The sequence below is a fragment of the Lissotriton helveticus genome, chromosome 10 (genome assembly GCF_964261635.1).
Source record: "Lissotriton helveticus chromosome 10, aLisHel1.1, whole genome shotgun sequence".
NCBI classification, from domain to species: domain Eukaryota; kingdom Metazoa; phylum Chordata; class Amphibia; order Caudata; family Salamandridae; genus Lissotriton; species Lissotriton helveticus.
Genome location: NC_136071.1, coordinates 234,987,431 through 234,999,549, shown reverse-complemented (window position 1 = coordinate 234,999,549; position 12,119 = coordinate 234,987,431). Strand labels below are relative to the sequence as shown.

At 44.5% G+C, this 12,119-nt stretch overlaps 1 protein-coding gene across 6 annotated transcripts in view; it reads right to left on the bottom strand.

The window, feature by feature from the left end:
* TOM1L2 (target of myb1 like 2 membrane trafficking protein) overlaps positions 1-12,119 on the bottom strand; it is a 501,785-nt gene that overhangs the window by 94,789 nt on the left and 394,877 nt on the right. For all 6 annotated transcript variants that reach the window (XM_078665196.1, XM_078665195.1, XM_078665198.1 and 3 more), the window contains exons 9-10: positions 3,702-3,747; positions 2,733-2,889 (exon numbers count right to left, since the gene is read on the bottom strand). In XM_078665196.1, the coding sequence (XP_078521322.1) occupies positions 2,733-2,889; positions 3,702-3,747 (203 nt within the window). The remainder of the gene's footprint in view (positions 1-2,732; positions 2,890-3,701; positions 3,748-12,119) is intronic.

The following is a 12,119-nucleotide window of genomic DNA, read 5'->3' as shown; positions in this document are numbered from 1 at the left end:
GTCACAGATCTGGGTTTAATCCATCGTTATTTTGCTCACCAAGCCACCCCAGTTTAGACATGGCCATATGCATATCAGTCTTGACCCTGTGCCTCATGGGAACAGTCCAGCCCAAAATGCCAAGCCATGTATTCCCTGGACCGGAATCAAGCATCCTAGGACCGGTTTCTGGATATCAGCCGTCTTCAGCCAGGATAGCTTGACTCCAGTGGCTTGGTGAGCACGGGACCCACGTCTGGGCATACCCTTCCCACATAGGGTTAACAGCAAAACACAAGATGATGGACGGAATGTTTCACAATGCAAAACATTCACCCCCAGTCACAGATCTGGGTTTAATCCATCAATATTTTGCTCACCAAGCCACCCCAGTTCAGACATGGCCATATGCAAATCAGTCTTGACCCTGTGCCTCATGGGAACAGTCCAGTCCGAACTGCCAAGCCATATCTTCTTTGGACCGGAATCAAGCATCCTAGGACCGGTTTCTGGCTATCAGCCGTCTTCAGCCAGGATAGCATGACTCCAGTGGCTTTGACTGTCTGACCTGGAGGGGAGGACGGGCATCCCCTGAAGTTTGTGAATTGGCCCGTTTACAGGCATTCAAGACAACCAAAGAGTCTAGTGGTAACTGCCCTTTAATAAAAATCTGGATCAGACTGAGCAGGCTTATATTTTTTGTCTATTCTGGGGGTGAGAATACGAGCATGCACAGGGTCTTTGAATACATCATTGGCATGTCTCATCATACCTTTGAGCATAGGGAGAGTCTGAATAGATCTTTATGCGTTACTGAACGTTTCAAATAAGAGAACTTCCTCTAGGGATTCCGTGTGTAACTGTACCCCATGATATTCTGCAGCTCTAGCAAGTAATTCTAGATATCCTACATGGTCGTCAGGAGGGGAAGGCTTTGCAGGGTAAAGGTCTGGGTCGCTGTCTGTGGGTGAATCAGTGTTGTAGTCCTTCCAGGGATCTACCGGTAAAATATTGTGTCCCCCATCTCTATCATCATCGTCATCAGGTTGCGGTGGTGGAGAGTTAGTTGTTGTAATAAGTAAATGTTCCAATGGTGGGGAACGTGTTGGAGGAGGAGGAGGAGGAGGAGAGGGGTTAGTACCAACATTCTTCCTCTTCAAGGGAATTTGATAATGTGTGTCCTCTGAGGCAGTTTAGTAAGAACATGTCCTGTATCGGGATTAATATAAAGTTCCTTTTGTTTTGGGTCCGATTTGGGTGGAGGAATATTTTTCGGTTTCAACACCGAGGACTTTGGTGCCGGGGTGGAATGACTTTTCGGCATGGAAGGTTTTGGTTCCGAAGTAGTCTTTGATTTCGGTGTCAAGGATTTAGGCTCTGAAACAATTTTCGGCTTCGAGCCTGAAGGTTTCAGCTCCGGGCCGGACTCTGGCCAACTCGATCTTAAGCCGGAAGGCTTAGCGCCGTGTTTTGGTGCCAAGCCGGAAGGTGGAGCATCAGCAACCTCTTCTCTGTGCTGACCGTGGCCCAAAGGGTGGGTGGGTGGTGTAACTGAAGCCTTTTGCTTGGCCTGAATGGGATTTTGGGGCATGGGGTGTTCGGTACTCGCAGGATGTTGACCTTGCGGTAAGTCGTCTTCCATCTGGGAGTCCAATTGAAGAGTAGACACATGTTCTTCTTGTTCTTCCCTGGCCCCTTTGCATCGAATTCGTGCGCGATCCTTCCCCAAAGATGTCCGGCGTGTATTTGACGTTTTGGCTCTGCATTTCGCGACGTCAAACCTGATGACCTCGGAGCGTTTTCTTCTATCGAAACGATTTGCACACGTCACACTCCTGTTCGTTGGGCTCAGGAGACAAGCACCAGTTGCACAATTTGTGAGAGTCTGTGCGAGGATACTTCGTGTGGCACGAGGACAAAATTTGAATGGAGCCAGTTCCATCTACAACGAGGTGGACTGACTCGGTTAGGCCGGACAGCCTTCCCAGAGTTTTCTGAGCGAAATTGAGATTTTCCTCGAATGATACGATACGCGGAGAAGTGGGATACACGCTCGAAACAATACCGAAGCGGGTAGAGTGGATTGCGCACTAAGGGGAACCCGAAGAATGATTTCAAACCGGAACGCAGCAATACAAATCCGAACTGATGGTAGAAAAAAACGACCTAACAATGGAGTCGATGCCCATGCGCACCATCACTGAAAGGAGGAGTCACCTACCTCGTGACTCAAAAGACTATGTAGTATCCTGCATATTTATTGTAAGGTGTTTTACCTTCTCTGCTCAGCCAGTGTCTGTGCTCCGACTCATTGGAATGTTGGAGTCTGATGATGCCTCAGAATGTTGGGACGGTGAGAGGCAGAGTGACAGTTGGTCATGGGCTGAGCAGCTGATAGGCAGCTCCTGGTGGGGCTCTGATCTACCACATATCTACATGATGTCCTGTACCTTGCAACCTGTTATCTTCATGTAATAAATCATCTTGAAATACTACCTTCCTGAGTGGACCTTCATCACTACATACTTCTTTGAAGAAAAATAACTTGCAAACATCTGGACATAACACTTGACGGCATGACTATGCAAAGCATGTGATCTACAGCTCACATGCCTCAATCAAAAACAACACAGACTCATCTGAGAAATGAGGCGTAAAAAGCATCGAAAAAATAAATAAAAAAAGTAACTGATGAATAAGGTTGGAGGAGTGATGTTTGACAATATTTTAAAGCTTAAAACATAAAAACATACCAAGACCAGCAAGCTGAGTTGAGAGAACAGCAGGGGGCGTGCTACTCCTCATGGGGCTGACTGAACCTGGGGCCGTGGTAGCAACCATAGGGCTGACAACTGCAGGGGATCCTGGCCCCAAATCTATTAAATTATCCTCATTCACATCGTTCATTACCTGCCAAGAAAAAGAAAGACAACTACATACATGTACAGTTCTCATGCAGCGAGGCATATCACAAAGAACAAGGGCCCAGTGCGCTCACAGTTGCCTGTGCACAAAAACCCACCTTTTGCTTATATTGTGAGCAACCATCTATATTTAAGTTAATTTGTTTTGCAATTTTTTTTAAATTTCCATACCCAAGCATCATTTACAGTGGATGCACAGATAAAACAAGCATTGTCAATTAACACTTTTATTGAAGATGCATACAAAGTGATGCCTGAAAAATCAATGCCTACTGATTGAAAAGAGCTTCAACTACAGCTGGAGCAATGAAAAAGCATTTACTATATTTACTCTGCAGCACATTGTGGTTAAGGGGCCCCACGAAACTTTTACAAAGTACTCCAGCAATCTTAATAGGAACTTTAACGCAGCCGCCTCAGTAACAGGTACCAAAGGCAGGACTGGAATAAGGTATACCTGTGACAGATATAGACTGAGGCTTCAGACTTCCATTAAAGATCCTTTGAGCAAACTATCCAAAGCTTTTTGATGAACTCCCGCTTCGTCACACCATAAAATATGGTGTTTGATTAAATTCATAACAAATGTCTGGAAGGTGTGAGCCCTAAGGGAGTGCACAAATTAAACACCAGGAAGAAATGTTATAGAGGAAAAATGCAGCTATCTATACATTTACTTTTGTATTCTTAGTATCACAAATTTCTAGGCATCTCATTTTCTATGGGAAGAAATTTGAAATCTTATTGCCAGACATGTCAAGTCATCATCATATGTAGGACTCGTATGGATATACCTACCCCGTTAGCAGTCTGTGCAGCGCGGCCCGATCTGTACCGTTCAAACCTGGGAATGAGAGAAATAATATGTGAAAGATATGTCTATCTGTTCATGGTGCCTCCAGATTCCAGCATCACAGCCAGGCTTAAAAAATAAATGTTTTGAGAACAATAACATTTCAAGGTGAAACAAAGTTCTTTAAATATTCTCAATAAAAAAAATACAAATAAAAGGTTCAAGGGATGTTATAGGTGAAAATGTCAGTTAAAAGATATTTTAAGCTAAAAGACCACTGATATTCACCACTTATAGTTATCTCAAAAGTAACTACAACTCATACCCTAAAGTAATTGCAGCTCAAGCCCCCGCCATGCACAGTATTGTAATCAATAATATCATTTCAGATGTTGCCGTGATGTTATCAATGATGTCATAGAACAAGTCATACGTGCGTAATATAGGAGGTATTTAGCCTTGAGAAAACTATAACTGGTGAATTTCAGTGGTTTTGTTAGTTTAAAATAGAATGTTTTTACTGATATTTTCACCTAACCATAACGTCCCTTTAAACTTTGTTTTATTTATTGGATTTCGAAGGTTTTAATAAATGTAAATGAACATATTATTACAATTCTTAACTATAACGTCACTTTAACCGTTGCTTTTAGTGAATTTCCAAGTTTTGTTAAATGTAAAGTAAGATGACCATCGCCATGCATGATGTCAGGTTGGGCACAAAGCCTCTGCCGGACCTTCAGCCGTCACCGTGGTGCGAGCCAGCAATTGTTTAAAAATGTTTTAAATGGGTGCCCTGGTATCCACCCTGCCCAAGACCCCCGTAGCCGGCTCCCCAGCCACCACCATGACAGGCGCTGACCATTAAAACATTTTGTTTTATAAATGGGTGCTCTGGTGGTGACCACCCGGAGCTCCTGCATGCAGAAAAATACTGGCGGTGCGGGGAAGGCACCTGCAGCTCTAGCGAGTTCCTGAGCCAGCACCCATTGTGGTACTCAGTAACTTTGACCCTGCTCAGATGGGAACGGCATTTTTCACTGCCCCAGCCCAGGCAAAGTTGGGTTTCATGCCTGGGAGTGTGGGCAGTGCATGTGCCCTTTGGTTTTGCTTTCTTCGCCCTAAGTTGGCAGGGTATACCCAGACGTGGGTCCCTTACTCACTTTGCCACTGGATTCAAGATAGCCTGGCTGATGAGGGTTATGAACCGGAAAACGGCTCCAGGATGCTTGTTTCCAGGCCAGGGAAGACATGGCTTGGCAAATCGGGCTGGACTGTTCCCATGAGGCACAGGGTCAGACTGATTTGCATATGGCCATGTCTGAACTGGGGTGGCGGAATGAGCTAAAGAATGATGATGGATTAAACCCAGATCAGTTGACTGGGGGTGAGTGCTTGCAATGTTCAACACTCCGCCCATCATTCCTTTTGGTTTTGCTTTGTTCGCCCTAAGTTGGCAGGGTATGCCCAGACGTGGGTCCCTTGCTCACTTTGCCACTGGATACAAGATAGTCTGGCTGATGAGGGTTATGAACCCAAAACCGGTCCAATGATGCTTGTTTCCGGTCCAAGGAAGACATGGCTTGGCAGTTCGGGCTGGACTATTCGCGTGAGGCACAGGGTCTGACCGATTTGCATATGGCCATGTCTGAACTGGGGTGGCGGAGTGAGCTAAAGAATGATGATAGATTAAACCCAGATTAGTTGACTGGAGGTGAGTGCTTGCAATGTTCAACACTCCGTCCATCATCCCCTTTGGTTTTGCTTTGTTCTCACTCTCCAGAGCAGCAAATTACCGTGGGTAAGAAGGGAGGTGGCAGGATATCCCTACCTTGCCCCTAAAGGTTTTTCACACTTATTTTCAGGATTGAGTCCTTAGTTCTAAAATAGCTGCCATCACATCTTTGTTGAAGCGGTGGCAGTCAAACAGATCTTATCTCAAGAACTGTTAGCTATGCGGTTTCTCTGCAGCATGATGTATCTATACGTTTTAACCCTTAAATTCTTTAAAAACTGCTGAATGGATTTACACCAACTCACAGAAAAAACACTTTCTGGATCCAGATCGAGCTTTCTGGTAAATTTGCAGTAACTCCTTTCAGCAAAAAATAGATTTAGGGACTCCCCCACCTTCTTTTTCTTGGCCCCTGATTGATAGATCACACTAAAACTTTCCAGGAAGAAGCTGAGGTGGATGAGACTTTTTTGGGGAACGTTTTGTGAAGATTGGTCAAACAGTCACAAAGTTCTTGGCAATCCGAAAAATGCTTTCCCTATGGAAATGTGCTCCTAACTATAACTACCCAGGAGGGACTGCCAATGGAATAAAAAGGATCCAGGGACGTTATAGTAAGGTTCCGATTTTACACCACAAATCCATAGAAATTCAGTTGTTATAGTTAAGAGTTATCTCAAGAAACTATAACTTGTGTCCTAAGGTAACTATAATTCGCACCCCTGCCATGCACAGTTTTCTCATCAATAATTTTACAGCAAATATTGCACTGATATTATCAATAATGTCACAGACTATGTCATCAGTGATGTAATTTGTGGGGTAATTTACAGTGCATTGCAAGGGTGCAAGTTATAGTTACCGTAGGGCACAAATTATAGCACTTGACATAACTAACTATAGAAGCTGAATTTATATGTTTTGTGTGTGAAAAATCTGGACCCAAGTCCAAGTCCAGAATGCTTTATTCGGTTGCTTCATAAAACAATCATAAAAGCACAAAGAAAAGAAAATACAACGTTACATGTTTTACATTTTAAAAAGAGAAATGTACTTATCGTATCAAGTTAGAAGGTGCAACAATTAATAATCTATGATAAAAAAAATATCTATACATAGTATAAGAACATAAAAAATATAATCTTGATAATTTTATATAGACAAAGTGCCTAGTACATTATTGAGTTAAAACATTATTAAATTCACCTATATTATATCCAGAATAAAGCTCTAAATAATCATAGAATTCCTATGTCTCAAGACTTTCTTTAAGTAAGTCACTATTTTAAATGTGTTGTGTACATCTTCAAGCTGTTGTAATACAAGTAGGGCGGGTCTGCATTGTTGAAGCCCAATCATTTTTAAAACCGGTACCAGGTAGAATCTCCTTAAAAAGGTATACAATTTACAAAACAGTAGGACATGGATGGTAGATTGGTTAGAACTATTGTCACAGGGGCATAGTTGGAGGATTGAGGACCAGTCGTTCATTTTAGGTAGGGTGACTAGTTTGTGGAATACCTCCAACCTAAATATTGTCAATAAAAATCTATTGTAAACTCCGGGTACAAAAGTTAAATAGGGTTGGATGTTAAAAGTAGTTAAAATCAATTAATTGTGGAGTACAGTAGGTTTCAATATCTCTGATGACATTCAAATAGAATCCAACAAGAGTAGACCCTCCTTTCTCAATTCCTTCCTTGATATTTGCTGAATAGAGAAAGGGTTAGTGAAATATTCAAGGTGCCCAAGGTCTTTTAAGACATTTTTGACATATTTTATCCATGGAATTTTCAAAACCCCTTCCAATTGTAAAGCATCTGATAAGATTTCCCTGTTTAATGTTGCCTCTTCCTTGGTCCATAATCTGTGCCAGAGAAGTACAGGTTCAAGCTCTATTAAATCAGAAATGAAGGGTAGTTCCAACTCTGCATGACCTATGCAGGATGAGGTACTATTCGGGAATGATAAAATATATCTTAAAAAATAATGTTCTATGCGTTGGATTGGGAGCAGGTCAGCAAACCCCCAAAATCTGGACCCAACTACAACGTCCCTGTAACAATTGGATTTTTAGTAAATGTCAGGTTTTTAAAATTGTATTGCCTAACTAGAGTACTGAACAATTAGGAGTGGGAGTCTGTTGGGGGAGGTGGGGTGCATAGGAAATGTGTCTTAAAGAGAAGCCCCTGCGCCATGACGTTTCCATAGATGGCCTCAAACTTTGGCATGCAGTAGTATATCCAGCTAGAGTGAAAAGTGTCTAGCTTAAGGTGACTGGCCATTCACTTGGACATGTTCATTGGGGAAGGTGGTAAAAAATTGTGAGGTGCAACAATCAGAAATGCAAGCCCTCCCTAACCACCTCAAATTAGATTCACCTGCACTGAAGAACAATGCAAAATATTAACCCAGATTGGAGAATAACGGACGGAAAAAAGACATTGATGCTGTAACGTACGTCAGAAACAGCACTTTGCAAGATGCTTTCTACATATCCGTTGAAAACGTTACCACATGTTAGTTGAACACAATAACAAAATATTAGCTAAGTGTACACATGTATTTAGTCACTGAGACTGAACAATTAGAGCTATTTGTACGCAAATTCTCAATCTGTCTCGCTTAAAATCAGACGGGTGCAGATATACAAGAGAGACGTTGGCCTAACGGCTAGGGCAGTCGACCTCGAATCTGGAGAACAGGGTTCGAGTCTCGGCAACAACGCTGAACATCCTGTGATTCTGGGCAAATCACGTAATCTCCCCTGACAAAAATGAATGTACTGCAACTGGTGCTATGTAAAGCGCTCTGATAAAATAAATAAATAAATAATGCCCTGCAACCTTTGTTTTTTTCAGTGGATTTCTTGTTTATTTTTTTAATGTAAAGTAATATTTAATTACCATACGTTAATCCAACCTCCGCCAGTCTGCACCCCCCCACCCGCATACCACCAACCCCATGCTGTGCACTGCTTTTGGCCATGTGCGGTGAGGGTTTGCCTATAGGGCTTGACCTTTGGCCAGGTCCTGATGTTAACCCCCCGCATTCAACCAACCCCACGCTGTCCACACCCGAAGGCCTGGCTCTGTGCCCAAACCCCACAAAAGCAGACAACCTGGGACTGGGGCACGCAGCCACCCATACCTCAGGTCCCGCCATTTTTTTTTTTTTTTTTTTTTAAGAAGGGTGTGTGGCCCCCTCCCCAGGCCGTATTTGGCCCTGGGGATCCCTTCTCCTGGGCCCATCATTTAAATTATGGGAAAGGGGGCACACAGTCCCTTCCCTGGGCCTAATTTTGGCCCGGGAAACCCTCTCCCAGCACCTGGTCATATTAACAAGGGGAGGGGGCACGCTTTCCCCCTCCCCGGACCAATACTGGCCCCAGAGCCCTCATTCCTGGGGGCCTAGGCAAATAATATTTGGGGAGGGGGGCTGGATGGCCCGCTCCCCCATGAAATTTCGGCCCCTAATTACCCCATCTCTTGCAGCCTGGTCCATATTAGGTATAGGAAAGGGGGCACTCAGCCCGACTCCTCGGGCTAACATTGGCCCCAGGGACTCTATCCCCCGGGGCCCAACTAGTTAAGGGAGAGGGGGAGCGGCATGGCCATATTATGAATGTGGAAGGGTGCCCACAGCCCCCTGCCTGGGCAAATATTGGCACCAAGAACTCAAATCTCCTGGCGCCCAGCAAAATATTAAAGGGGGAGCAAGGCATGCAGTCGGAGCCAATATTGGCCCCAGGGACTCCATCTTCAGGGCCTGGCTAATTAGCGAATGGGGGTCCGTGTGGCCCTCCTCCCCGGGCAGATTTTGGCCCTGGGGAGGCCCTGCCATTAAAGACTGGCTGCACCTGGAGCCCACCCAGGGCACCCATTTCATCATTGTTGTGGGCTGCGGGGGTAGCCCCTGTACCCCTGCGGTCCCAGCAGCCTCCCCACCTCCAGAGGAAGCCGGCATTGCTCCTGCTAGCTATGCTAAAGAAACAGATGAAAAGTCTGTTCCCAGAGGAGCAGATTTACTGTTTGCTCTTGCATGGCAGGAACTTTGAATTGCTCCTGCCAAGCAAAAGCAAACAGAAGTTTCCTTGCCCGCACCAGTGCGGGCAGGGAAACTGCTGTGTCCCGGGGGAGTGGGATCCTGGGGCATAGTACGAGCCCGGACCTGGGGAATGAGGTTTCTCTGGCCAATAATACCACACGTCCCTGGGGTCGAAATGATCCTGGGAGGAGTGCCGCATGGCCTCCCTCCCCGTTTTTACTTTCCGCCAGGGCCTGGGTGGTGGTGGTCTTAGGGCCGTTATCGGCCTAGGTAGGGGAGGGAGAAATGAGCGGATCTCTCCCATAAATTATAAAAGTATATTCCCCTCTGGACCTAGCCCATCCGCGGTCTGAAATGAAAGCAAGTGTGGGTAACCGTGCTTGCTTTATAAAAATAAAAATTCCAGCGCATTTGCAGATCCTTTGCCAATTTGCAGGGATTGGTTTTTTACATTAAAAACGTTTATGGTCCTCTGTAGGGGGCCTGTGGGACACCCACCACTAAACCTAGGGGGTCAGTCATTTCTACCCTAGCCCCTTCTGTTTTTTCTGTTTTTTTCGGGACTCTGGCTTAGTCCTGAGTCCCAAGATGGCTGCTAACACTTCCTGGTTGAATTGTTGGCAGCCAATCAGACCTCACCAAAAGATATGTGTCGGATCCTCTGGTGTTTCAAGTCCCTAGATATCTATAAATCTTTTTTCTTTAATAACTCCAAAACTACTGAATGAATTTACACCAATTTACATAAAAGGCTCTTACTGGACCAAGAGCTACCTTTCGGCCAAATTTGGTGTAATACCGTTCAACGGATAGGGCTGTAGTCATGTAAAAAATCCCTATGGGAAATTGCATGGGGACAATGCGCTTAGGGCCCCCCCTTTTTCTTGGACCCCACTTGACGAATCAATCCAAAACTTTCCAGGCAGCAGCTGAAGTGAGTTGACACTGGTTTTGAAAATGTCATTAAGATTCGTCAAACCACGCCAAAGTTATCAAACGTGGTCAAACCGCGCCAAAATGCTTTGTCCATGGAAATTAGGTCTTAACTATAACTACCTACTGGCGAGTAGGTAGTTATAATTAGGTCAGCTGTCCCATAGGAAAGGCATTTTTTGCGGTGCGAATATCTTTGGCACAGTTTGGTTAATCTCAACGAAACTTTCCAAGAAAATGTTACTCTCGGACTACCATGTGCATAAAAAGCTTTGCTGTGATCCATCAAGCAGGGAATGGAAAAAAAGAGGGGTCCCAATACGCAAAACCATTATGTATTTTCCATAGACTTCTTTAGACAGGGCTACAGGAAAAACTGCTGAACGGCATTACACCAAATTTGGCAAAACCCTTATGTATTTTCCATAGACTTCTTTAGACACGGCTAAAGGAAAAACTGCTGAACGACATTACACCAAATTTAGCAAGAAGCAAGATCTAGGTACACGGATTGAGTTTTTTGAGATTTGAATGTATATCCGTTTATTCGTTTCTGAGTTATTATGGTTAATAAAATATAGATATCTGGACTATTGGGTTCGCTAGAGACTCTCGAGCTCGTGCAGCAGCGCTAATTTAAAAATGGAGCATGCCAATTGGGCCAGGGAGGTTTTTTCCCCAGCCCAATTTATTACCACAGGAGTCAGACTCCCGTAGGAGCAAGTGCTCTGATTGGCTTCAAGCAACATCAGAAAAATGTTGCTGGCAGCCATTACAGGATTCAGGAACTTAGTCCCCTGCCCTGCTGTAGTAAATTTGGCCCCATGGAGTGGACCTAGAGAGACCCACTTTAGGCCAAAATGAAGGGGGGCCCTCAGCTATTTCTGCCGCGATCTCATGGGATCGGAAAACAAGCATTGAAAATGCAATAGGTCTCGCCTTTGATTAAGTTAAAGTCATTTGCTTAGCTAATGGTATTGTTTAGCAAAGCAAATGGCTTTAACTTAATAAAAGGCGAGGCCTATTGCATTTTCAATGGTTGTTTTACACTTGAAGCCATAGTGAAATAAAGTCCTTTACACAGAATCACACAACGTCAGTCAACTGCAGAAACCGGAGGTTTTCAATGCCCCAGTGTGAGAGGGTGTAAAGTAGGGCTGCCCCATATGCAAGGCCAATGTGACGCCCCCTGCGGGATTTTAGCAGGAAGGTAAGAACATTCAGGCGCCCCAGGATAGCATATGCAACTAAGCGGGGCACCTGTATGTTGAAGTAGGTGTCAATATCAGTCAATATCGTGTAAGCTTGGGGCAATCCTACAACAAATGAAGCAGCATCCCGGGAGACCCACAGCCCCTCCAGCAGTATGCACTACATACAGGGTTGCCCCAGTGTAGTTGCACTGGGGAAAGGTATCAGTATGTAGCTATTTTAGTAGTGGTCTCAATGTTTTTGGTGTTAGTTGCGATATGTCTTGTGCTGTAGTAAATTTCATCTCATTCTTTGTGCATCTGTGTCCGTCCTAGTTCACGCTTCCCATCACTTCTACACTGAGGTCTTGGCTGCCGGGGTAGCGTCTTGAAGAACAGCATAGAGTTCCGTGATAAAGTGTCTATCAGAAGTCTTAGTGACAAGCAAACTGTCGGGTGAGTGAGCCAGTGGCGGACCTAAATTTAGGGCATTCTTTCCGTTTCTGGCAGCACATAAT